This window comes from Cucurbita maxima, unplaced genomic scaffold (genome assembly GCF_002738345.1).
Source record: "Cucurbita maxima cultivar Rimu unplaced genomic scaffold, Cmax_1.0 Cma_Scf00043, whole genome shotgun sequence".
Classification (NCBI taxonomy): Eukaryota; Viridiplantae; Streptophyta; class Magnoliopsida; order Cucurbitales; family Cucurbitaceae; genus Cucurbita; species Cucurbita maxima.
In genome coordinates, this window is record NW_019272059.1 from 521,655 (window position 1) to 548,489 (window position 26,835).

General features: G+C 37.7%; 5 protein-coding genes across 7 annotated transcripts; 1 reads left to right on the forward strand and 4 right to left on the reverse strand.

Moving 5' to 3' along the window:
* Nucleotides 1-1,930: 1,930 nt before the first annotated feature.
* Nucleotides 1,931-5,985, reverse strand: LOC111470000 (probable LRR receptor-like serine/threonine-protein kinase IRK). Its single transcript, XM_023115440.1, has 2 exons — nucleotides 4,274-5,985; nucleotides 1,931-3,504 (listed from the first exon to the last, which is right to left on the reverse strand). The coding sequence occupies exons 1-2, from the start codon at nucleotides 5,569-5,571 to the stop codon at nucleotides 2,064-2,066; spliced, it is 2,739 nt and encodes a 912-aa protein (XP_022971208.1). The 5' UTR covers nucleotides 5,572-5,985; the 3' UTR covers nucleotides 1,931-2,063.
* Nucleotides 5,986-7,237: 1,252 nt separating this feature from the next.
* On the reverse strand, nucleotides 7,238-12,241 carry LOC111470001 (vacuolar-sorting receptor 1-like). Its single transcript, XM_023115441.1, has 12 exons — nucleotides 11,703-12,241; nucleotides 10,370-11,062; nucleotides 10,098-10,186; nucleotides 9,910-9,979; nucleotides 9,738-9,821; nucleotides 9,423-9,499; nucleotides 9,239-9,320; nucleotides 8,848-8,930; nucleotides 8,679-8,745; nucleotides 8,190-8,318; nucleotides 7,912-8,018; nucleotides 7,238-7,732 (listed from the first exon to the last, which is right to left on the reverse strand). The coding sequence occupies exons 1-12, from the start codon at nucleotides 11,995-11,997 to the stop codon at nucleotides 7,634-7,636; spliced, it is 1,875 nt and encodes a 624-aa protein (XP_022971209.1). The 5' UTR covers nucleotides 11,998-12,241; the 3' UTR covers nucleotides 7,238-7,633.
* Nucleotides 12,242-13,356: 1,115 nt separating this feature from the next.
* LOC111470183 (transmembrane protein 87A-like) lies at nucleotides 13,357-16,839 on the reverse strand. Its single transcript, XM_023115707.1, has 5 exons — nucleotides 16,542-16,839; nucleotides 15,025-15,958; nucleotides 14,639-14,734; nucleotides 14,290-14,426; nucleotides 13,357-13,713 (listed from the first exon to the last, which is right to left on the reverse strand). Exons 1-5 carry the CDS (start codon nucleotides 16,802-16,804, stop codon nucleotides 13,578-13,580), a joined length of 1,566 nt encoding a protein of 521 aa, XP_022971475.1. The 5' UTR covers nucleotides 16,805-16,839; the 3' UTR covers nucleotides 13,357-13,577.
* A 935-nt stretch (nucleotides 16,840-17,774) lies between these two features.
* LOC111470199 (probable WRKY transcription factor 70) lies at nucleotides 17,775-19,347 on the reverse strand. Its single transcript, XM_023115733.1, has 2 exons — nucleotides 19,005-19,347; nucleotides 17,775-18,567 (listed from the first exon to the last, which is right to left on the reverse strand). The coding sequence occupies exons 1-2, from the start codon at nucleotides 19,313-19,315 to the stop codon at nucleotides 18,006-18,008; spliced, it is 873 nt and encodes a 290-aa protein (XP_022971501.1). The 5' UTR covers nucleotides 19,316-19,347; the 3' UTR covers nucleotides 17,775-18,005.
* A 2,383-nt stretch (nucleotides 19,348-21,730) lies between these two features.
* On the forward strand, nucleotides 21,731-26,414 carry LOC111470185 (UPF0430 protein CG31712). 3 transcript variants are annotated; one of them, XM_023115709.1, is made up of 11 exons: nucleotides 21,731-21,936; nucleotides 22,599-22,873; nucleotides 23,214-23,276; nucleotides 23,362-23,424; nucleotides 23,530-23,592; nucleotides 24,078-24,140; nucleotides 24,300-24,362; nucleotides 24,580-24,639; nucleotides 24,931-25,077; nucleotides 25,310-25,390; nucleotides 25,625-26,414. In XM_023115709.1, exons 2-11 carry the CDS (start codon nucleotides 22,682-22,684, stop codon nucleotides 26,078-26,080), a joined length of 1,251 nt encoding a protein of 416 aa, XP_022971477.1. In that variant the 5' UTR covers nucleotides 21,731-21,936; nucleotides 22,599-22,681; the 3' UTR covers nucleotides 26,081-26,414. The 3 variants fall into 3 exon arrangements, with proteins under 3 accessions (XP_022971477.1, XP_022971479.1, XP_022971478.1); XM_023115710.1 differs by having other exon boundaries at nucleotides 21,754-21,926; XM_023115711.1 differs by lacking the exon at nucleotides 24,078-24,140.
* Nucleotides 26,415-26,835: the final 421 nt, after the last annotated feature.

Genomic DNA, 26,835 nt, shown 5'->3' on the forward strand with positions numbered 1-26,835 from the left:
TTTGTATTGATGACCAGGAAGCATTACCTCTCATGAATTGTCACGCCTGAATCTTACCTTCGCGTGGTTTTTTCTTTTAGATGAATGTCGGGGTTAGCTGTGCAATTGGGCTCTTGTCTCTCACTGAAGCAAAAGAGCAGAGGGGAAGGCTGATGTAATAATTCTGTTTCCTTCGTTATGCTCTTATAAAGTTGTTTGTTCTTTTTTGCTTATTAATTCTCATTTTCTAAATAACTGCGTCGATTGTTTCAGCTGCTCTCTGGATGCTTTCCAATATCTCTTGTTTTATAGTTATGGATATGCATTACCACTTTTCCTCTACTCATTCACTTGGGAAGGTTCCTTTTATAGGTTAGTTTTTCTGTCTGAGATCCCATATTGGTTGGAGAGGAGAACGAACCATTTCTGATAAGGGTGTAGAAATCTCTCTCTAATAGACAAGGGAAAGCCAAAAGAGGATCATTCCTAATAAGGGTGTAGAAATCTCTCTCTAATAGACACGTTTTAAAACCTGAAGGGAAAGCCAAAATAGGATAATATCTGTTAGCAGTGAGTTTTGGCTGTTACAACTGGTATCAGAGCCAGACATCGAGCGGTGCACTAGCAAGGATGTTGGGCCTCCTAGGGAGTGAATTGTGAGATCAAACATTGGTTGAAGAAAAAAACAAAACATTGGAAGCCTCTCCAAGCATGTTAAAACTTTGAGGAGAAGCTCCGAAAGGAAAAGCTCACAATATCTACTTAGGCTGTTATAATTACACCTCAGTTTGGATGGATTATAATGATAAAAAACAACTCCTAACATGATTTTATGGATTATAATGATACATAATAACTCCTGAACATTTCTTTAAGTTGAACATTTCATTGCCTCTGCATTAAGGAATCAAAATAAAAAAAGGGTCCCTGACATCATATTGAAGAAGGAAAAGGCATTACCATTTTGAAGAGAGGACCCGCATGTGAATGGGGGTATTGATTATATCAAAGGCATTTGAATTTGAATAGGAATGGGGTTCACAGTTCAGTAGGGATGTCAGGTCTACAATCATTTAATTATCTAAAGACTTGACGTCTAAGTCTTAATTATGAAACATGGCTGCCAAAGGAAGCTTTGCTGTGAAAGTGAGAGAATGAGTTGGTTGTATCATTAGCATCGCAACAATAGATGCAGTGAGAGCTGTTCCTAAAGATGGCACTCCAAAGCCCACATCTCAATCACAGGTGAACTTAAATAAAGCAAAACATTACTTTTCTTTGCTTCTTTTCATCTCCCTCCACTCAAAACTAATCTCTATTTCATTTCCTTAACCTATCTAACTAATTATCACCTTTTTCCCCCCCTTTTTTTTATAGAAAATCTACCAAATTCCAATCTCGGTGATGCCAAAGAGCCTTCTCGTGCACAAGCGAAGCAGCTCGGAAATAGGGAGAAGAGCGTTCATATTTTATTTTACTTCCTCTTTCATTTTCATTTCTGAATCTGGCTCGCTCTCAGCTATGTATCATTTGAACCCTTTATTTAGAAGTGGATTCGAACCACTGACAATGATTTTCATACCACTTTTGTTCTTAACGATAGAATCAAATATCTTAGAAGCAAAAGTATTCCATTCTTTTAACACATTTCTCGTCTTTTAGAAGATTTAGGAATAGTGCACTAAGTGCAAACTATGACTATATCTATTATGTAAATCAGAATCTTATTCCTAAATCTTCCAAAAGACGAGAAATGTGTTAAAAGAATAGAATACTTTTGCTTCCAACATTTGAACCTATCATTATGAACAAAAGTGATATGAATGATCGTGAGTCGTTCAAATCCACCTCTAATTAGATTTGTGCAAAAGGGTTCAAATCCACCGCTAATTAGATTTGTGCAAAAGGGTGTTTGAAGTAAGTGTATAATTTATGGAAACACTATGTAATATGTTTCATGGTGAAAATGAATATGGTATAGTGGCACTTTAAGGAAATGAACAAAACAGCTACAAACAAGTTTACAGTGAAACCATGTAAATCAAACTCATTGAAATGGAAAAAGAACATTCAACTCTCCAGATTCATTCCAAGCCCTCCTCAGCTTCACATGGGGATTGGATCATCTCTAATATATTGACAACCTCATTCATATCTGGCCTGTTAGATGGCACTTGAGAAGCACATATCAAACCAAGTTTCATTACAGGAACGGCCTCCTCAACACGGAAGTTCGATCGAAGCCTCTCATCAACACATTGCTCGACCGTGCCATCGTCCAAAGCCGCCCTCACCATATCACAGAGCACTATAACATCATCTTCCATGTACTCCACAGGTCTTTTTCCTGTCACCACTTCCAAAACCAAGATGCCAAACCCATAAACATCACATTTCTCAGTTATGGTTACTGTTTTGCAGGCAAACTCTGGAGCCATATAGCCCAAAGCACTTTGGATTTTGCTGCTTAAGATGCAACGGTCCAACATTGGCAGCAGCCTTGCCAAGCCATAGTCCCCCACTTTTGGTGTCCCAGAACTGTCTATCAAGACATTGGTCGACTTCAAATTGTAATGAATTATATCGTTCTGGTGCAAATAAGCCAACCCTTTGGCCATCCCAAGAACAATCTTGAACCTCTGCTGCCACGACAAGCAATCGTCGCTCGTTCGGTCGTGTAGATGTTTATACAAGCTTCCATTTTGGACATGTTCATAGATAAGTAGCTGCAAGGAGGTTGTCCAGTAATACCCTTCAAGTGCCACCAGATTATGATGCCTGATCTGCCCCAGCTTCTTCACTTCACTTTCAAAATCCTCTTGGGACTTGATCAAGCTTGTGACAGTTAGCTTCTTGATTGCAACTAAACAACCGTCTCGAAGCGCCGTTCTGTAAACAACTCCAAACCCACCTCGACCGAGCTCGCAATCCTTATTCAACAATGCTTGAGCACCAAACACAAACTCTGCATCTCCTGAAAACATGACAAGCTTTCCATAGTCTGGGTTAGTTTTTGGGGAGCAGTTAAAATCCTCCCCAGCAGATAATGCAAGAGCAGCAGAACGTGCCTGTGAGGACCTTGCACGGATGTTAAGGATACTCACAGCTACCACACCAAGTAGGATGAAAGAAGCTGCACCAATAGCAATGATGGATGATATGCTTAGTATTATCTCATGGTGATGCTTGTGGGAGGGGGAATTGGCGTTGGTATCCGAAGAGTTTGGGTTTAGGACGATTGGTTTCGGGTGGACAGAGGGGCAGGACCGGTTGACGACAGCGCCACAAAGAGATGGGTTATGTGAAATGGAGAAGGGAGATATGGTGTTGAAGAAGCCCCCAGCTGGGAGCTCTCCATTAAGGTGATTGTGGGAGATGTTAAAGGATAGGAGGTGGGAAAGATTAGTGAGCTCCTTGGGCAGGCTTCCAGTGAGTTTGTTGAAAGACAAGTCTACGTTTTGAAGGTTGGAGAGATTTGCAAGAGCAGCAGGAATTGTGCCTGTGAGGTTGTTGTGAGAAACCATCCTGCATTATTCATAACACATCAGTAAATTTATTGTCAGAAGCATGCTAGAAAGTACTAAGAACAGTGCAAAATAGACCTCTTTCGGCCGGTTTCCCCTCAAAGTTTTTAAAACGCATCTGCTAGGAAAAGGTTTCTACACTTTTATAAGAAATGTTCCATTCACATCTCCAACTGACGTGGAATCTTACAATCCACCCACTTGGGGGCCCAGCGTCCTCGTTGGCATACCGCCCGATGTATGGTTTTGGTACCATTTGTAGCAGCTCAAGTCCACCGCTAGCAAATGTTGTCCATTTTGTGTTTTCTCTCAAGATTTTAAAACACGTCTACGAGAAAAAGGTTTTCACACCCTTATAAGGAATGTTTCAATCTCCTCCTCAACCGATGTGGGATCTCACAATCCACCCCCCTTCGGGACCCAGTGTCCTTGCTGCCACACCGCCTCGTGTCCACTCCCCTTCTGGGCTTAGCCTCCTCGCTGACACATCGTCTAGTGTCTAGCTCTGATATCATTTGTAATAGCTCAAGCCCACCGCTAACAGATATTGTCCTCTTTGAACTTTCCCTTTCGGGCTTCCCCTCAAGGTTTTTAAAACACATCTATTAGGAAAAAAATTTCACACCCTTATAAGAATGCTTTGTTCTCCTCCCCAACCGTAGTGTCTTCAGGTAAACACACGACATATAGCTCCAAATTTCACATATTGATCCAAAAGAAGTAAATTATGAAAAGGAAGTGTGTTGTTAATGGAAAGAGAGAAAGCTTACAATGATGTTAACAACGAGCATTTGACAATGGAGATAGGAATTTCCCCAGTGAGTAAGTTCTTCTCCAGCCACAACTCCTTGAGTGAGACAGCTCCTCCAATTTCAACAGGAACACTTCCATTCAATTGATTATCACTGAAGTCAAGAACATATACTGATTTCAGCTCACCAATACTACCAGGAACAGAACCCACGAGATGGTTTCTTGATAAATTCAGCAACAGCAAGTTCCTAAGCTCTCCAACATTAGATGGGAGATACCCATTCAAATGATTATGGCTAGCATCAATACTCAAGAGATTCTTACAATCCGCCATGGATTCAGGCAAGTTTCCAGTAAAATTGTTCATAGAAACATTAAACTTCTTCAACAATTGAAGATTTCCTATTGAACTTGGCACTTGACCAGAGAAGTTATTAGCAGAAAGATCCAAAATCTCAAGATTTTTAAGCTCCCCAACCCAACGAGGAACTTCACCCATCAGAGAATTCCCTCGTAAATTCAAATAACTGCAAGAACTAAGCATCTGCATTGACTCTGGTAGCCCACCAGAAAGGATATTATCACTAAAATCAATTGATTTCAGAAACAAACAGCCACCAATATCCTCGGGAACCCTTCCAGAAAAACGATTCTTCTGTAAGTTAACCAATCTCAAATCATATAAACTTTGAATCCCAGAAGGAATCTGCCCTTCAAGCAAGTTGTTTGAGAAATCTAGTGATTGAATCCCTCTCAAATACCATAACCCAGATGGCAATTTCCCAGATAAATGATTTGATGAAAAGTTTAGAATCTCTAGAGAAAAGCATGAGGCTAAGGATTGTGGGATTTGTCCTGTGAGATTGTTTCTGGCAAAGGAAATGACTCTTATTGATCCACATTGCAGGAAGAGCTGTTCAGGGATGGATCCTGATAAACTGTTGTCACTCAAATCAAGAACTTGTAAGCTTGTAAGATGAGCAAGAGCAGAGTTGATTGAGCCAGTGAAATTGTTGTTAGCAAGTGAAAGTATTTGAAGAAACTGTAACCTGAGAAGCCCACGATCGATGTGGCCAGATAAAGAGAAGCCATCAAGAACAATCTCGGAGACCCTATTGGTTTTAGGATTGCATTTGATACCAAACCAATTGCAGGGAGTATCATCTTCTTCATTCCATGATATGAGTTTACCCAAGGGATCTTGAAGGCCAGCTTTGAAGACTATCAACCCAAGAACATCATCGTTGAAAACAGTGTCTAAACAATGAACAGCAGCAGGAGCTAAGAGAAGAAGGAGAAATAGTTTGAAAATCATGTTGTTTTTTGCAAGGAAATGCTAATTCTCCATGAAAAAATAATGGATTTTGGAATGTGGGACAAAGAGAACAAAGGTAAAAGAAGCAAACCCACTTTTGTTTTTGTGAGTTAGGTGTTGATGGAGAATTGTGGAAGAAAAGAAAGGAAGGGATGGAATGATACTCACTCACATGAACACTCCGACCAGCAAAGGGCGAAATGGGTCAAGATTGTGAGAAAAAAGTGGTGGGAGAAGCGTTAAATAGAGAGAATGAGAGAGGGAAGAGGAAATGATAATAATTATAACAAGAATGATACTGTCTGTGTTGTCTTTTTGGAGTGTCTGCCAAAGAGAGAAAAGCAAGGCGTTTGAAAGCTTTTCCAATGCCAATGGGGAAAGTGAAGTAGAACAGAGAGTGACAGTTTGCTTCATGGTCAAACCAGACTTTGCAGAATCCCATGGTGTTTTGGTTTAGTATTACTACGAGATGCCACGTTGATTGGAGCGGAGAACGAAACACCCTTACAAAAGTGTGAAAGTTTCTTTCTTGTAGATGCGTTTTAAAATTGTGAGACCGACGGCTACTATACGTAAGAGACCAAACCGGATAATATTTGCTGACAGTGGGCTTAGACTATTATAAATGGCATCAGAGCCACCAAACGATGTGCCAGCGAGGTCATGAGACCCCAAAGGGAGGTGGATTGTGAGATCTCACGTCAATTGGAGTGGGGAACGAGACACTCTTACAAGAATGGAGAAACCTCTCCCTAGAATATGCGTTTTAAAACAGTGAGATTTGGAAGCGATACATACGGGTCAAAGCAGAAAATATTTACTAATGGTGGGCTGTGACTGTAATTATAACGGTCCAAGCTGCAGCAGCCATAGCCATGGGAGGACTGGAATGGAGAAGGTGAAGGAATTTCTTCAAAGTTTTAAAACTTTTTGTCTGATTGGAGGGTTTGCAGTCAGAAAATTACAAGTCATACAGAAGCAAACAAAAAATCTGACCCAAATTTGGACGTTTAGTTGCAGACTGAAGTAGGCATGAGATTGATGTTCATAAGGGTTTTTGCAGCAACAATGGAAGTCTTTCAGAAGTTCTTTTGTTTTGGCATCGAAGTTTCCACACTGAACATCTCTCCTTCCAATGTCATATAAAAAATTTCAAAGCTCTCAGAAGTCTTCTCATATCTCGGGCTATGCAAGGATGCTTAGCTTGCACATGACACATGAGTGAGTGGCGTACATGGCGCATCTTTGAAATTGTGAGTTTTCTTTTTCATGCTTCCCAACCCTAGGCTGCTCACAAATCTATGTATTTCATAATTAATTTCTCACACAAATGTATGCATTGCAAACTAAGAAACAGAAATATTCTAAACCGAACATCATCGATTGATGTATGGTTGGTGTACGGTTTAAAGTGAGATTCGAATTATTGACCTTTCAAATGAACAATTAGGTGTGTTTTATTGAGGAGTTGTTTCATATCCAAACTTGGTCAGCCCAAATGGGGCCGAACAGAACTTAGGAGAACCCAATGTTATGCCCTTTATCCCCAAAAAAAGGCCCGAGCAAATATGCCCTAGAAAGCAAGAGTCTCTCGATCCAGTTAGAAAGGTTGTCTATCCTTGAAAGAGAAAAAGATCACTATCACCAACATATATCTTACCGGTGATGCAAAAAAGAGAACCTGGGTGATGTGTTAAATTATGAAGAAAAGGAGTAGGTAGTACAGAAATACTAAACTTCATCCGATCTCGATCCTCACACCCGTCCCATTGAACGCTCAAGACCGACACATAAACAAAATACATTATAGGCTCCTGTTTTGTAATCACAGGTGTTTTCATACGTGGGAGGGAAGAAAAAGGATAGATAAAATCTGCAATAGTTCATATGGCAACAGAACTATACTATATAAACCTCAGCTAAAGCTTAGCTACACATAATTTACAACCAACCGACATGCTGCATCAACCTAAGATGCCATCAGCTTCGAACCTCACAAGTTTCATGAAGTAGTCAGCTCCACAATGGTCCAAAAGCTGAATCTTTCAATGAAGTCACTATATCATACGCCCCCACGGGCAACGTGACTACCAGTCTCTCCTTGGTTGTCCAAGGGCATATATTGAGCCATGATGGCCCGTATCTCCGAATCCATATACCTCTGCAATTTTAAAATGAAAATATGAAGGTGAACAAGTCAAAAATACACACTTATTCTTACAATTTACGTACAGCTTATACTATGATTTTACTAGCCTCAGTGGATGATTCTTAACAGGAATATGTAAACATCAAAGATGCAATCAACGAACTACAAAAGAAATAAATAAAGAACAGTACCCGGATTCTGTATTTGTAAATTGCATATCCCGCGATCCCAGTGATGGCTAACACAAGGATAACAATCTTAACAACACTCCAGCTTGTCACAGTGCTCCCAATGTTACCTAGAGATTTTTTATCCATGCAGATAAGAATGAAATTATTCCTCAAATGTATGTATAGGGCGACTGATAGACATTCAAAAACAGAAATAATGGATAAAAGATGTCAAGTAAGAGCGTGATGTCCTACTACGACTTGAACGATAACAGAAGTAAAAGGTATTTCAATTATACCTATACATGTATCGTGTTCGTGCATATACAGTAAACCATTTCTGCAACTGCATTCATAACTGCCCCATGTATTCTTACACTTGCACTCTGGGCACTGGCATGCTAGCTTCTCCTTGCACTCATCCACATCTGGCAAGCAAATAAAACCATGAAAAACATGTGACTTACTTCAGAAACACATAAAATTAACAAGCATCCTATCATCTTTTCAATCCATGGACATACTACTGACAACAGACAAGATAGGTAGCTGGGTTGTTGAAACGAGATCGACAAATTTCACCTCTAGCGCGCCTCATTATGGAAAAAACTAAAAGAGGGGAGGACCACATCCAAATATATCCAATTCGATTATTAATTGCCTGTCATTATCTTTGAGAACTCAAAGAGGCTAAATCAATGCAAGTTGAAGAAATGCTGAACCATTCCTCTCACTTTAAAAATGATTAATAAATGAAGGTTGTGGATAAATAAAACATCGTCGGGTACCTTCACACGTGTGGACTCCATCACCTTTGAATCCTGGAGGACACTTGCAGCCCTTTGTATGGTCATCCTGACCAATTAATAAAAAATAGAAGTACTGCTGGTTAATCCATTTTATTCTAGTTCAGGAAAACGCTGAGAATTATATGGTACATAAGACCAGTAAACTTACAGAGCATGCAGAGTACGTTTTGCCATCATGGGTGCCCTTCCAACAACCCCCATTATTTATTTCACAGCGTAAAGCTCCTGAAGCTGTGAAAATTAAGCAGGCAGACACTTGAGTAATTAAGGAAAGAAAATATTCGAAAAAGAAAAAAGGCACATATGGTGGGTCTTTCTCCATTTGAGCAAATAAACGTAGATTTAAGAAGCTAATACTATGATCCCAAGAACTTTAAACTATTGACTGCCAACAGAATCCATCACTCATATTGACCCCGGAGTTCAACAAAGTTGTAATTATTAATTGCTAGCTACGATAAATTGGTGGAGCAAAAGGACTTTGATAAATTTGATGGCACCATCTTCATTTTGACTTGCACAGGCTCAAGATAACTTACCTTCACAATGAGTGTAGCCATCACCAACAAACTTCACACCTCCAACAGTAGGACATTCACAAACTCTTCCCCGAAATGTATCCTAAATTGCAGGTGTATTAGATATAATTCATTAAATATATACATGTACAAAATTAAAGTTACAAGAAAATCAATACAAATAGATTTTTGAAAAATGCAATACCCTGCATGCAGAAATATTTGCTTCCTTATCGAACCAGCAACCACCATTGTTTGTCAAACACTCATTTGTTTCCACGTCTGCAAAAAAGATAAGTTAGGAAATAAGAGTAATCTCCATGACTTCATACGCCAACGTAATTCAATTTGAGCAATATTAGCAAGAAAATCCAAAATTCTACTTGAAAACACTCAGAAACTGGGGGTAAATAAAAAAAGTTGAATGTATTTTAGTTGGTTCAATTTTCTGTGTGTGTGTGTGTGTGTGTGTGTGGAGGGGTGTGGTTGTTAGTCTAGAGAGGGATCAGTCAGCTAGGACCTTCAGTTAAACAAATTGCAGGCTCTGTCGTCTCCTGAAATCCAGAACAAATGCCCTTCAAAACTGCTCCTTTGTCCAGCTTGCCTAAATGAAGAAAACAAGATGAATAAATACATACATTGCAAAAACATTAGGTCAAAATTTGCAAAGACAACAGGAAGTTCCCTCAAACCTCTATACTGTCTGTTATTTATAACAAGAGTCGGCAATATGGTAACATCTCCACGGGAGCCCCTACCAATCTGAGGGAAAAACAGTTTAAAGTGTAACATCGAGTCTAGGGAGAAAAATACCAAGGAAGAAAAACGCAAAGTATAGAAAATGATGAATGGGGAAAAGGCCATGGATTCAAAACTCCACCTGTGCATCCTGTTCAGCTTTAAGAATTGGGTTTTCCACATCTGCCTCTGGATCTCCAATGCAGTCTTTAATCTTGTTAAGATCGATTCCTTCATAGTCAAGTCAACCAAAGTAAGCACGTTAGAGACTGGTCCCAGTGTGGTAACATAAATCAAACACAACAAGCTCTATTTTGTAGAGATCCAAGGGATGAAGAAATGGAAAGATTTTGGTAGCTCCAACTGAGTAAAAACTTCATTGAATTCCAAACAAATATTCAACAGTGAACCTACCAAAGGATTTAATAACTTCATTGGCACATTCCTCGTTGTACTTCTTTTCTTTCATGGGACAACGAATTGAAAAGTCAGTGACGAAGTCCCACCACAGCCAAGGCTTTCCAGATTCATTAGCAACTTTAAAGAAGCAAATTTGGCGTAGATTTTGAACGACTACATCCTTTCCATCATATCCTTTACTGAAATCCTGCTCAGGATCCGGTGCACAGTATCTCCCATGATTGATGCATTGAGTTTTGCATTGTTTACTCAAAGTAAAAGCATCCGGGCAATACCAAGTTATATAATGGGGAGTAAATTGAGTGTACCCTTTCTGCTCAAGGGTCTGAGCTACTCCTTTGAAGTTTTTCACAAACTCAATCTGACTATCACACTTTGCCCCACACTCATCATTGCTATTTGTCCAAAATTCATACTCAACACGATCATCAGGATGTGGAAGAGCTTCTGTCCAATCAAGATTTATATTAACCATCTCCCCGTTAGATAGAGCTTTCTTGATCTCATCCCCCAAACTTTTGCTAATAAGAGCAGAAGGAATGGTAATGTCTTTTAGGTAATTGGCATCTGCTTTCGCCTCTTCGGGAGAATCCATGGTAATTAAGGGTTCGAGTCTATCATCTGCAACAAGAATTGCTGCAGCTCCACCGTTTTGTGCATTCCACGCCTTCAGGGTGAAGTAACAATCTAAAGCAAAGGCCAACATATTCCTCAATTAAGAACGAAATTACCGAATAAGAGCAGGACAGGAATGCAGAGATAGTAAATTTTGAATTAAGAGAAAGAACATTCTTACATACTGAAACAATTAACATTCATTTCCTTCCAGAGAACATCAACAAATATTAAGTTTAGAACTCGTATCTCTAGTTTCAGAACCGACTTGTCAACGAGCCAAATGGTTTAAAAAGATATCTTGGTGAAATTATGTGCCCCATTTGGGCATTTATATGTGATATTGGTAACTTGGATGGACACATGCACACATACCAGCAACAACCTTAGGATAAGCAAACCTAATTTGGATATGTACATTGAGAGCATAACCAACACTAAAGTCCTTTAAGTGACCACTATACCCATATAATACTAAGGCACTAATTCCCTTGAACCAAAATAACGATAGGAAGAAAATTGTGCGGAATTTCAGCTCCCGCCATTCAATACGCATACAGAATTGGAAAACTCGCCTACTGGAAGAAACGAACAACTGCGAAATTCATTCTTTGCATTTTTCTTTTTTTGGTAAAGAAAGTTCATATTAATTAAAGAATCAGACAAAATACGATCGAGAGGACATAATAGAATTCAAGTCGAGAAGGTTAACCTCCTCGATCAGCGAGAACGAAAGTAGGAAGACTTCCAGGTTTGGACTTGAAAGAGATACCGACATCATCAAAGCTCTTGCACGCCTTCTGATTAGCTTTAGGATAATGCACGATGCCAGTCATGGTGCCTCCATATTCAGGAACCCCAAAATTCCCAATCGCACATTCATAAACACCCTTGATAGAATCTGGGTATGTTACCTTCAAGCTGTTCTTCTCGACAACAAATCTACCGAAACAAGAGACGCAAAGAAGGAAACAAACGGAGAGAAAAACACTTGGTTTTCCCCTCATCGTTAGATCGCAGAAGAAAATGGGTGAATATTGAGTGAACTTCGCCGATGAAGCTAGAATTGTAAAAGTGAGTTCTCAAGGTATGGAAGAAATAATCGAAAACTAGGGCTTTGGAATGAGCGATGGGCAGCCAAGAAAGTCAGACGTGGAGGTTGAAGAAATGCTGGTCGAAGACGTGTAACGATTTGATTCTGAAATCTTCTTCTAACGCAGAAGGCAAGTCTAGAAGATCGACAGTACCTTACTTCGGAAGTAACAAACAGTTTCAAAATTTTCCTTTTTTTTTTTTTTTTTTTTTTTTTTTTTTTTTTTTTTTTTTTTTTTTTTTTTTTTTTTTTTTTTNTTTTTTTTCTTTTCTTTTTTCTTTTGTTTTTGTTTTGGGTCTTCGATTTTCCGTACGGATGTTGACGATTCCACACGCAGTGGCAGGCGGCAGGCGGCAAGAGGTGCAACTGCACGGCGTTGCATGTACTTGACTCTATGATACCAAATCGATACTAATTTAGTCTTTAAACTTACGAAAATATTATCTACCAATAGATTGGTAGATAAACGGAGTTGTTTTATCGATGGAGAGAGAGAGGGCTCGTAATGATCTTTGAGAAGATCACAAGGTGTTGATAAGAGGGGGGATCCATAGGGCGCTCGGGGCTCATAATGATCTTTGAGAATATCACAAGTTGTTGATAGGAGGGGGATCCATAGGGCACTCAAGGGTTCGTAATGATCTTTGAGAAGATCACAAACTGTTAATAGGAAGGGAGATCTATAGGGCACTTGAGGGCTCGTAATAACCTTTTAGAAGATCACAAGCTGTTGATAGGAGGGGAGATCTATAGGATGCTCGAGGGCTCGTAATGATCTTTGAGAAGATCACAAGTTGATGATAGGAGAGGGGATCCATAAGGCACCCACCTCCTCTTCAAACATGTCTTCGATAATTTGATAGTTGTTTGATTTCTACTTTTGGGGCACAACTTTACTGAACTTTACAATGGTTTCTCAGATCAAGTAATGACATTGTAGCTACTCCAAAAAAAAAAAAAAACAGCCTATTTAGACTTCTATTTAGACTGGGAGAACAAAGTGATTATTATCCATGATAATTTTATTTCTATTACCTTCAAAATTTATAAACATGAGCAAAAAGATTTAATCAAAGTTTCTAAAAATTTAGATTTTATTAGCCCATAAACCTAAATAATTTATTAATTTATCCAAGTACACAATTTCATTAAATCTTAGGCAACAATTTCCACCAAAATTCACGAACCTCTAAGAGTGGTTTTTAACCGAGAAAGTTATTTATGATCAAGTATATGAACTAAGATGAACTAAGAGTGGATTCATGCCAAAATCTTTCCTAAAACAAACTTCATATAACATTCAAATACAATACAACACTACAAAAGAAATATATCTACCATTCAGATTCTCATACATTTGGCCATGGAAATAGATACAAGGATTGTATGGTTAAATTTTACAGGTAAATTTACCAAGGCCGAGGCAGTAACCTAGATAAAGGTGAAAGTCAGAGGCAGTAAAACAAAAATCTAACCTATTCTCGTATGTGCTCCTCAGTATCTTCCCCTAGGCGTAATTACCAGTCCCTTCCTTTCTTTCCTTTCCAGTTTAGAAGCCATATCTCCTCCACTGGTTAAACAAATGCCTTCCTCTTCCAACTCTTCACCTGTCTCCTCTGAATATGCATACCTGCAAGCAATATCAATGCTAACACTTCAACAGCTACTTACACAGTAAAAAAAACATGATTGTATGAAATTATTGCCAAGTACACAAACCTTCCTAAAATTATTGTGTACTTATTGTATGAAAGTATTGCTAAGATTTAATGAAATTGTGTGAAGTGCATAAAAGAGACTAAAGAATACTAAAAACGACTCTTAACTGGTGTTAATGGTAAAATAATTGTAATTATAGGAACCAAGTGGGTACTAAATTGAGCTCCCATGTTTTCTCTCAATCTTCCTCCCTTTGACAGAAAATTCCAGAATTTCTTGCTTTCAAGATCCACTATCGGATGCTTTTGACTCTTAGCCAAATAGTGAAAGCCCTCGAGTTTAAAGCAAATATTCGGATTAGGCTCTACCAATTTTGTTTATACAGGCAGTGTTCTTCTAGAAACATGCTTTTTTCACGTCCACCAAGAAAAAGGAGAGGTGAACTTTTCCTAGTGGGTGAACTGAAAAGGTTATTCCAATAAAAAAAAACATGAGCATACATAAATAAATAAACGTATTCGGGGTTATTATCCAGAAAGATTTGCACCTTGTGGGGTTACTTGATGGAGCCCAGAGTAAACAGATCATGGCCAGGAGACAAAATGACAGGAAAGTCCAGAAAGCTGGAATAACCCAAGCGATGTTCCAAAGCTCACTTAATGGATCAGTTGCATTGAAGTACAGCTAAATCAAAAACAAGAGAAAAAAATGAGTCAATACTTTGCTCACGGTTTTTTATTCGTTTGCGTTTAGAAGAGTAGCAAATCTAAGTATTCAACAAGATTAGAGAAAGGATGGTATGGCCGTAAGGGAGACTCGATAATCCAAAAACAAGAAATGTCTTGTGCACAATATGGAAGAATTCGTTAAGATTAATTAAATCCACAAAACATTACCTCGAAGCTGATCCAAGCTATAGATAGTAGGACGGATACAACAAGAGAATTGGTAAATTTTCTATATAACTCCAGCTTAGCCATGTTTCTCTTTATCTGCATCATTAGAAACAGTAAGAATGGGTTAATTCAAGAAAGTTTGGCATCTGACAGATAACAAATCTCAAGCAAGCCTTCAGCCATTCCCAGTAACCAAATCCACAATTTGTTTGGAGGCAGGTCTATCGGTTATATACACAGTATTCCACCACAGAGATTCAATCAATTCACTCAGGGAATACATGGTTATACTTGATTATTAAATAAAAGACTTAATGCAGAAACGCCACAAATGAAATCATGGTCGCGGGGATGCATAAAATAGTTAATAACTTAAGCCTGCATACCTGAAGTTTTTCTAGTGTTCGAGACAAAGATGAGAAGATCCAGATAATAAAGCATGAATCCAAGAAAGCAACAGGTAGAACCAGAAACAGCCTTGCTTTTCCATAGAAATCATTGATGTTACTTAAATGTTCCACAAGCTCAAGTGCCTCTGATGCAACAAAATACACGAAACCAAGAAAAAGCACTTTTAAAGTGATGGCACCAAGGGTAGGCCTCACCACTCCAAATCCCATTGAAACAACCAAAAGAAGGAGACGAGACAATGTCTTCTTCACAGATGTAAAGGTTGCTGCCCATATAGTAATTCCCATTGGCCTGCTTCCAGTTGAATTAAAGTTGGCATACTCAAAGTACCATACACCCATTTCACACATTCCAAGAGCAATAACCGTTGTAATGTGGTAATGTAACTGTATAACATCCTTCCAATACTTAACAAACCATAGAAACCAGATTAGGCCAAGCAAAAGATATGCTAAAGACATGAATTCGTAAAATTTCAGCAGAGGAGCCATCTTCCCTGGTAAATAGCCATCCGGATTTCTCCACACTGTCCTTCCCTCGATTATTGTGCCTTTGAGTTGTGGATCACAAAACATAAAATACAGGTAGTACATTCCAGTACTATTGATTTCAATAGTTTGAGGTGGAATGACAGCAGTTTCATCTTTCCCAACAAAGAATGTCTTGATGCGTTTAGGCCAGCCGGGGTTGTCATGATTTTCATTGATAATAACCTCGCCTGACTTGCAATGTCCAGCATCGTGAAGACCGCGTGTGCAGCATATCATATCTGACTTGAGGAAGGAGCCTCCAATTCGCTCCCTATCTTTGACCTCAAAGATGATGGCCTCCACCAATCCAGTAAATTGCTGCATTTCATTCGTATGACTAGCTGATTCTTTAGTCCGCACGAAAGTAACAGTTTCAAACCTAACATTTCAAATTTGAGGCTTAAATCTTACATATACAACGATAATATTTTAAACAGACCGTTAGGAATCACGACTCTCCACAATGGTATGATATTGTCCACTTTGAGCATAAGCTCTCATGGATTTGCTTTGGGCGTTCCCAAAAGGCTTCATACCAATGGAGATAGTATTCCTCACTTATAAATCCATGATCTTCCACCAAATTAAGGGTCTCACTCCCACTAATCCTCAATCCTCACCACAGACGAATAAGAAGCAAGAAAAGCCCAATCTAGTCCTCGCAGATAAATATTTTTTTCTTTTAGTCGTTAAAAAATATTCATCAGCAGAACTAGTTGATTGATAGCACTATAAAAGCAGGTCTTTCATGTTTCGTTTCTCAATACAGATGAGAAGAAGAACAAAATTGTTAGGTAAAGAAAACAGCATAGTGACGATTAAAAGAACAATAAAAATGTTGCCACTCACTAATTAATGAGTAAATAAGTAGAAAACCTAGCAAAATGACGCAAATGTTCGGTTAATCGAATGTATAAGAGAAAGAAAATCGTCATCAAATTTGTGGAGAGACGAATGATTACCTGATGAAGGACTTGCCTTTGAGAGATTTGTCAGTGGAATTTGGAGAAGAAGAACCGTGTGCCTTCGAGGCGAGAAGAGCTTCGCTGCCGCCATGGAAGAAGAAACCATTTGACTTGGGGATGAAAACTTCGCTTCGATACTCGTGAATTGAAGCATCAACCTCTATGAATTTGTCGCACAAGAACATCAATCCAACGAAAAAACTGATCATCCATGCATTTCCAATCCCGATCGCCTTGCGATTCCTTTCCGTTCGCGCCATATATCATTGGGCAAAGGTAGTGCGCTGATAGTCAGTAAATTAAGCAGACAATAAAATCACACAGAATCCTTCGCAGTGCCAAACGGCGTCGTTTGAGTTTGAAAAATAATAATAATAATAAATAATTACGCCGTTGAAAACTAATAACACAATTTTATTTTTTTAAAATTTTAATTAAATTTTAATATTTCTTAATTGTACCATCTTTATTAAAATATATATATAAACTATAATTAATGTATAATAAATATGATTTTTTTTCTTCAAATTAAGCAAAGTTAATAAGTTGCCAACTTTTTATAAATTTTGAACAGAAAATTAAAATTTTGTAAAATTATACGTGTAATTTTGATACAAACGCCCACACTTAAAATGAGCTAGCATTTGTATTGAATTTGCACTCGATCACGTTCCTTAATTTTTATCATTTGATCACCCAAATGTAGTTGTGGCTTTGTCTCAAGGGTTTTGTAGCTTGTTGTCGAATGTAACAGTTTTATTTTCAAATGCAAACTTGCCTAGAGATTTTAAATTTTTTTTCGAGGTTAAAATCTTTTAACTTCTGAAATATGGTTCGTAATATTTGAATTTAGATTTTATTAATTTTGGGTCTGGCTCTTCAAACTTAAAATTTGTCGGATTATAATCTAAGGTTTCAACTCGATCCAATTTGATCAAATTAAATTTTATTATTTGCTCGGATCACAATAAACACATGTGGCCTTAAAATTTAGGGTATGTCACATAATAATTAGTATCAAATTTAGTAGTGGGTGATCTTATCGTTAATTTTAAAATAAAGTAATAATTTGGATTAAAATTTAAATATTTTTCTATAATAAAACAAATACAATTTTTAAAGCAGAAAATGTTATCGAAATAAAGTTTAATGTTTTTTTTTTTTTTTTTGGTTAAATAATGCGCAAATGTAATCGTTNCACACTCTCAACCTATGACCTGTATTTTGTCGTATCCATAAAACTGATCCAAATCCAACGGCTGTGATTAAATCTTATGATTATGACGCTATTTACATCACTACAACAATTGACAGCGGTCTCGAAAGGGAAAAAAACACTTTCTGCAGATTAATAATTATAAACTAGAGATTTACCCAAAGCTAGAACATCTAAAATCAAATCACACCGGCGGGACCGGAAGCCGGCGCCGACACGGCGGCGGAGATCGGAGGTGTTGAATTTCAAAAGTGAAACTGTAAAACATCGTCCTCAAAGTCGCCGATGGAACCGGACATCATAACCTCGGAGAAGTCGTCGGGTGAAGGGCCGGCACTCATGTAATCGGACGGCGAGCACACCTCCTCCGCCGCCGCCGTTCCTCTCATTACAACTTCCGTTTTGACTACGCGAGCCATGGCATCGGCATCGGTGTCTGCAGGCAAGAAGAACTGGTTCCTTTCGTGGTCGTGTACGGCGGCGGGGGTGGCGGCAGTGGGACTGTCGAAACTGAGGAGGACGCCACCGGAATCGTCGAAATTTGAGGAACCCAGTACGATGTCGGAAGTGTTGAGGAAATTGGTGCAGGTGTGATGGCCGTAATAAGTTGTACGGAACTTGGGTGGATGCTCTTCCACTTGCTGGACTTGCTTTGAGGCTTGGCAGCCCTGGTCGAATTTATGGGTACATCGGTAGTAATTCCTCGGGAATTTCGCGTTTTGAATCGACTTCTGCCCGTACTTCCGCCACGCATGCCCGTCGTCCACGAGGCTGCTGCTGTCCCTCGCCCAACTATGGGAATTCCTCCTGCAAATCATCCAAACCCGAATTAAATTAAGTTTCAATTAAACTGTACCGTTCACTGCTAGCAGATGTTGCATTTTTTAGATTTTTTTTTAAAGACTTTCCCTCAACTAATCGTCATGTATCTCGATCTGATACCATCTGTAATCGTCCAAATTCACCATTAACAGATATTGTCATCCGCTTTTATTTTCAGGCTTTCCTCAATGATTTTGAAACGGATAGGTTTTTACACCCTAACGAATTTGGATCTCATAATCCACCAGTTTTAGAGCTCAAAATCTTCTCTCACACTCCGTTTCCATCTCTAATCCAACCCTTTTCAAGCTCACCGCTACCATTGGTAACCGTTAAAACGGGTTTACTATAGAGATATTTTGTTCTACTCTCCACCAACTGATAGCATCAATTAAATTACATTAAGCTAAATTAAAACTAACCTTCTCTTATAGCAGCCCCTCCGATCATTGGGGGTGGAGCTCCGGCAGCTGTCTTCAGATTCCTCAGGCGGTGAATTATCCACAATAGACCCATTAATGTCGTCGGCGTCGGAGGAGCGGTTCAAGACGGAGATTGTTTTGGAGAAAGAGGATAAGATTTTGGCGACCAGATCATCGGAGTCTGTTCCGCCGCAGCTGGAACCACTCCGTAGTTGGGCTTGAAGTTGTCGGGCGAATTCATGGCCACGAAGCAGTTGATCGGCGACTTTTTTCCGATCAAACGGCGTGGATTCAACCCAAGAACAATCCATATTATCCGATCTCTCGGTTGGATATGACAAGGGCAGCCTCTCTGCTTTTATATTCATCCGTTCCACTGCAAATGCAAGGAAGATATTAGGAAATTACTCAATTTCCACACAAAAAGGAAATGTAAAACCCACGCGCATTCAGCTTTGTTTGGTATAGACGCGAGTGATCGAGGGCTTTCATTGGAGGAAAACAGCAACGCGCGCGTGGACTAAATAATGCTGATCATAACTGAGGTAAGGCTGGTGAGGTCAGGGGAGCATCGTCACCCTCCACTTGCCTTTAATTTAATTCTTGTCTATCATTTTTATTTTTTTTGCTTTAAATCGAAATTACGATAATACCCTCCCATCAGTTTACTTTTTTTCCTTTAATTTTTAATTTCTAAAGGACAAGGCTAACTACAAAGGGACAAAACTGTCTTTCTTCCATCTTGTCCAGCGCCAACGTTGTATTTTCGGAATTCGCACCAATAACCACTATTTTTTTCCTATTACTGTTAAAATCAATATTTAATTATTTAATTTAAAATTTAATAAATAGTTGATTTATTTAGTTTTATTAAATCTCTAATTGACACTAAAAAAAATTATAAATTTATGATTGAACTACTCGTATAATATTATTCATTTTAAGCTATAAATTCTCGTAATTTAATTTTTTAAAATAATATTAAATTTTTAGTCTAATGTATATAAAAAAAAATAGATATTTTAAATGAAAGGACCAGAAATAAATAATTGGTATATTTAAATTATTTAAAAAAAAAAAGAGGGAAATAAATAGCGAGCAGTTGGCATAAATAAATTAAATTAGGGAAGGGACAAAAATATAATAAAGACTGTGTGAACGGATGGGATTGAAACTTGGAAAGCAAGGCTTTCACACGTGACGTGGAAAAATAAACCCAAGAAGGGGGAAAGCCTTTAAATTTTATATTAAATAAATTTTCAAATTTGTGACTCGGATTGTAATATTCTATAGTTGGTGGGCTTCCCCCTTTGGGGGCATCATGTAATTATTTTAAAAATCGTGATAGTTACGTAAAAAAATAAAATCATAAAGGTCACCCGACATAGGATTAATCCAAGCTAAACGCACTTAATTTTCGAGTTTTATAATAGAGTCACTGAAAACGAAGATGCACCATTTTAAGCATTGTCGGCTGTCATATCTTCAAGATCACTCTCGTTCAAATGTAGTCTCGTTTCATTTAGGTCAGACAAAGATTATTGGCTTTTCAATATCGTAGTCGAATAGCTTAGATAAACGACCCTCGACCCAATAAGAGAATAAACTAGATTATTACTCGTACATTCTGTAGGACGTTGTTTGGGTTCCTAAACAATCTTCAACTTTGTTTTGATAGCATCACTCGATTGAACAAACTCGACCCTCAAACCCTAAACCACCTTGCTCCTTGTTGGAGCACGTGAGTTGCTTCCTACTATATTGATTGATCTTCTTTGACGTTTCACTTGACCTCACACTAAAAACGAACATACATTGAGCTTATTTTGTCAGGTCGGTAGCTTAAAATAACTCATCATGTACTTTAGATTAACTAGGGTTGGGTGCCTTAATCGAGATCTTCTTATTCTAGTAGAACATAGTTCACCTTTTTTAATCTTTAAAGGACGTTCCAAGCTATTTTCTTAATAGACGTCCAAATTTTTGCTTTTATTATGTGTCGTTATGTCCGTGAAATTAATGGCAAAAAACTAGATTATATGTAACTGCCCAAGCCCATTTCTAGCAGATATTATTTGATTTGGCACGTTATGTGCTGTCAGACTCATAATTTTAAAAAACACGTATGCTACAAAGAGATTTTCATACTTTTATAAAAATGTTTCGTTCCCCTCTCAAACTGATGTGAGATCTCATACACATTTTAACATGAGGTCAAAGCGGACAATATCTATTAACGGTAGCTTGGATGATTACAAATGGTATCAGAGCCTGTCACCGAACGATATAAGACACTGGTTGGAGTAGCGCTAGACCCTCTCCATAATAGGCGCGTTTTAATATTGTGAGACTGACAGAATACGTAACGAGTTGAAGCAGACAATATCTGCTAGTCGTGGAATTTGACTGTTACACTATACCTATAAACCTAATTACGATCCAGAAGATAGATGTACACTGCACTTCCATGGTTATATTAACAATAAATTTATTTTGAATTTTGTCATAAAAAATATAAAAAATTTATGAAAGTAATTATACAAAATTTATAAACCTAATATTTGGTTCATCATTAAAATAATTTCTTATAATTTATAAATATATTATCCCACACAACTTAAATCAAGATTTTAATTTATAAATGGAAAAATCTTAATTTTTAAATTTATGCATTTAATTTATTTCCAATTATGAATGATTATATATATATATATATATATATATATATATATAAAAGACACGGTTGACAAGTTTGTCTTAAAAGCGAATTAAGCCAAAACGCGAGCCGTGGAAGTACAAATTCGGTCGACTTTTTCCGATTCGGGCTTATCGCTCCGGCGGTCACGGCAAAGGTGACGAAGCGAGAAGAAGGGGAGAGCAAATCAAGAGGCCTCCCGTCGGCCATTTCTCTCAAATTTCTTCGTGAGTAGCGGTGCGTTACATGTTTGTTTGTTTCCTTGTCGCCTGGATTTCGAGATCGCTTAGGTTTTTCAGCGCGTTTACTCTTTTTTACAATCCTACATTTGGTAATCTAACCGCTACGGAATCAATTGTAGTGCTTTGCATCCTCTATCTCGTTTGTCAACTCTTATGAGGATTGACGATTCTTTTTGGTAACAATGGCGGAACAGCTAAACTAATTTTTCTTCGTCTCTTGATTGCTTTCAGTAAGCTTCTGTTTGTTTGTTTTCCTTGGATTTTGGTTTTGTGGTTGATCTAGGATGCCGCATGATTATGGGCTTGGAGAAGCTATTCATTTCGGTTTCGAGATCACTTTGGCTGTTCATTTTTTAGTTTTCGTTTTTGCTTTTGTTTTTTGTATTTTGTTTTTTGTTTTTTGTTTTTCAAACTCAATTACTCTCCTTGTTCCTACATTTTGATAATCATACTGCTGCGGAAGGTTTTTTTAAAAAATTTAGTTTATTTCTATAATTCGTTTACTTTTTTTGTTCATATATTTTGATTGTCAAACAGTAGTGCTTTAATTTCTCTCTCCAGTTGTCCGTTCTTGTGAGGATTGAAGGTTCTTGTTGGTAATAATGCCAGGATAACTATATTAACGTTCGCTACTTTTTACTTCCTTTTTGTTCTCAGGTAAAGTGAAGAGTCTAAATTATTATCCTTCTCCCCTTTCTGGGATTTTTCTTGCATCTGTCGGGTTTTAGTTTAAACGGGGAATGGAAAATGAAAAGAAGAAGAGAAAAAACAAGAAAAAGAAGAACAAGCAGATTAGAACCTCTGAAGATGACACAATTGCTTCAGAATCGACTTCTGTGGATGATACTCACACAACAAATGGACAGAATGATCAAAATCCAATTTCTGGTACAGTAGATCCTTCGTATCAGCATAGCAGGGAAACAAAAGATGTAAGTTTGTCTTTGAATTCTATAATGATTCATTACCGATCTATATAATTGGATGGTTTGATTCATCGCTAGCTGCTGGATGTTGTAAATGATGACATGAACATGTGCAGCCCCTTCTATTTGTTCATTTGTCTTATTTTATAAACATGAACGAATCAGCTCCATCATTGAATCTCATGCATACCATCTTACCAAAGACCAGAAAGCAATCCCGAAAAAACTGATGCTCTTCTCTCTGTCGTAGCCATGGTCCCTGTAGAGCACCATAAATAAAATACAAAATCCATGTTATCTAAATTCACTATCAATATTAGAACAACACTTAATATGATTTTTGTAGGCCGTTTCTGAAGAGACAAACGAGCATTTGAGGAAGGAAAGCCATTTGCTTGCACATGACAAGGTGATGTCATCATTGAACAAATTACACTGGTGACAATATGGTGCTTACATTCCCCTACTAATGCATTTTTTATTTGTTTTTGCAGGCTAAGCTGGAGGATACAATTAAACGCTTACATGAGGAAAACAACTTACATATGCAAAAATTGGTAATCTATTTTTGCAAGCATTCAAGTAACTGATCTATGTGCTTGTTTTTTACCTTTCCTTTCAGAATTGTATGCACGTGTTCATCAAATAATGATTTATTGCAGGCTGACCTAGAGTTGAAGCTTGTAGAATTTGAGGGTGAAAAACACTCATGGCTTCGAAAAGAGGTTTTTTTTCTTCTCAAACTATTATTTTGCTATGCACCAATCTAATCGTTTAAATTAGCCATATTTATTTATTTTTTTAAAAGCAGGAGGCACATTAAAGTACAAATAGCTTCAGAATTTTTTGTTATTGTGAAGCGCGTTCTATGAAAATAAAAAAAATAAGAATATTTTGTATGGTAAACTGTAGTGTTAATAATAAAACAGAGAAAAATAAAAGAAACGACAGCTTTTTAAGAGATTCTTAAAAGGCAGGCTTTTAGAGAACACTGCATATTTCGTGAACTAATATATGAAAAGATTGAGACACGAGATGGCACCCTGAAGGTGTTTAGTTTCTAGATGCGCCTTTACAATACAGTCATGTTCCCCTACAACCTTCATTTTGCATTACAATTTTTTCTTCTTTTTCTTTTAATGCATCTGATGGTTCCTAAAACCTAGTATTATCTCCTTAGAGATTGAGTTCAACTGTTTGCAATCTGCAGGAAACGTTAGTGGATAAAATTAGAAGGTTACAAGAGGACAAGACTGCTTTGGATTTAGAAGGGGTAATTTTTTTCTAGGCTGCGTAGTTCCTTCTCTTTCAAACCATTTCATCATTGCTATTTTTCAGCTTGTTTCCTCCTGAACGTGCACAATTCTATGTTCTATTAATTTCCCAGAAGTTATTGATGCGTCACTAAATTTCCTCATTTTGTATTATGAAGGCCAGGTTATTGCACACAATTGAGCAACTAGAGAGAGATAAAGCTTCATTGATTTTTAATGAGGTAATCGATATACTATTGATGCTTGATAGAGACATGCTGTGTGGTTACCACCTCTTTTACAAATATGGTTCTTCATTCCTTATTTGTTGATGAGGAAAAATTTGTGGACAGTTTTGAGCTTGATTATATATGTTCTTTCGGATACACAAAGGACTCTCATTGTATGCTGTCATTGAAAGGGGTCTATATTCTGATTGAGGTGGTTTGTCTTTCACAGAATTCAAGCACGGAGATGATTGTGGATAAGAACAAGGACATCTCTAGGTTACAGGCGCAGGTATACTGCTTCACTAACTCAAGTAATCCACAAATAAATTGCATGAACACGAGTTTTATCTCTTTCAGTTGCTTTCTAGTTGTGCAAATGGCCACCAACTTTGATGTCACCATAGTCATTGGAAGAACTAGTAACAAGATGAATAGGGTCGGGAGGATATTCTGTTTTAAATGTATTACTTGTCGTTCAAAACTACTTATTTACTTGCATACATGTTCATTCATTTATGAGCTGCCGACATAGGACACTACTTTTTTGTTCTGATGAGGAATTGAAAACAAGGCCTGACAGGTTGTGGAGTTGGAAGAACAAAGGCGTGATCTGTTGCAAGAAAACAAACAACTGACGGAAAATGTTGCTGATTACCGGTCAAAAATCACGATCCTTGAAAGGAAAATCTCTTCCACTCACACTCACTTTTCAGATCGAGTCACAAAGGTTCACTTCTTATTCTCACCCATTAAATAGCATCGAGAATAAAATTTCTTAGAAGAAAGATCATTGCAAGGTGTTTTGAAACTAGCTGTAGACAATTCGCTTTTGGCAGATGACATATTGGTCTCCCTTTAAATGTTGGTTTATTTTTTTTACTTTTTATCTCCTGAATTATAGTGCAAGAATAAGTCTTTACTCCTTGTATTCCTCTTGTCAATACGTACGAGATGAGCAGGAGATGTTGAGTTCACAAGTGGATGCAGCTCGTATTCTGGTTGATAAATTGATTACCGAAAATGCAGAGCTTATTGGGAAGGTAATAGAATCTGCGATACATCCTCTTGCCTTCATTTTGGCAACGTTTTACTTTAGTTTGTTCTGGATTGACGTGTATTCAAAGAGATTCTAATTGCTGAACTCCTGATATCATGTTTTATGATAGAGTAATACTACATTAGATGCAGAGTAGCTGGTTAGATCATACAGAAGTTAATGAAATTATTGTTTTTGCTTTATTTTGAGGTTAACATCTCGCTCTGGGTATTCTTAGGTGAATGCGTTATATGTTGAGCTTCAAAGGGTTACAAAGGCCGAGGTAAATTCAGGCATGGAGCCTGACCAGATGGTTGAATCTGCTACCGACACAGCTACTTTCAACGATCCTAAACCTCCCTTGATTCATAATATGGTCACATCAAGTAAAAGTTTGGACGCATTAGAATCTGTTCCAATCCACAACCATAGCGTTGGTGATAATGTTGTGGACATGGACAATGATTTGCTTCTGTCTCCAACCTCTTTAATACTGCCAATGGAGGAGGGAGAAATCGAACAAATTCCACCTCAAGAAAATGAAGATAGGAACAGGAACCGAGAACTGTCGGGTGCAGAGAGCGACGAAAAGGATGTGCTGCTTTCAGATGCCCCTTTGATTGGGGCTCCTTATCGGTTGATATCATTTATGGCTAAATATGTAAGCGGTGCTGACTTGGTTGGCAAAGGCTGAGTTATCATTCTTTTACACGAGAGACTAATCAAGAAAGCTGCTCCCGACAGGTATAGAAGCAAAAGCTTAAGTGACTTTTTCGAAACCATATCACATCCGGGATCTGATGAAATAGGACTACCATTGAGTTTTTTATGGGCATTCTTTCAAATACCCTTATATTGCGCGTTTTAAAACCTACCCTTCCATCCCATGATCTTTATACTTTTGAGACTTCATTTTCACATGTTTTGAGCTAATTAATGAAATCCTGTCTTACATCGGATGAATGTTAGATTAACACTAACACATCATTTTGACGGTTGTATTTTATGTTTGATTCTGTTTTAATCTTTGTCAATGTCTAATTTTTGTGTGTACTTTCAATAAATTTTAATATTTAATTTCTAGCTTGAAGTTAATTTTTCATTGGAATCGGTTAATAATTACAATAATTTTCAGGTAGGAAAGGCACAATATGTTCATATTTCTAAAATGTATGGGGAAAGACAAATATGGACTGATTTTTTCTCCCGAAAAGTTTAACAACAAACTACCAATTGGGATGAATTTGAAGCTTTATTGAGATTCCAAGGACTAAAAAGGGCTAAAATTGGACATATAATATTATCCCCTTGCTTCTTTCTCCATCAGAAGCTTCCCGCCGGCGCCTATCTCTGTTCGGTTAAATGGAATATATATATATATATATATATATATATATATATATAGTGTGCGTGTGTGTATTTGTGGATGATTATTCTACGAATATACAG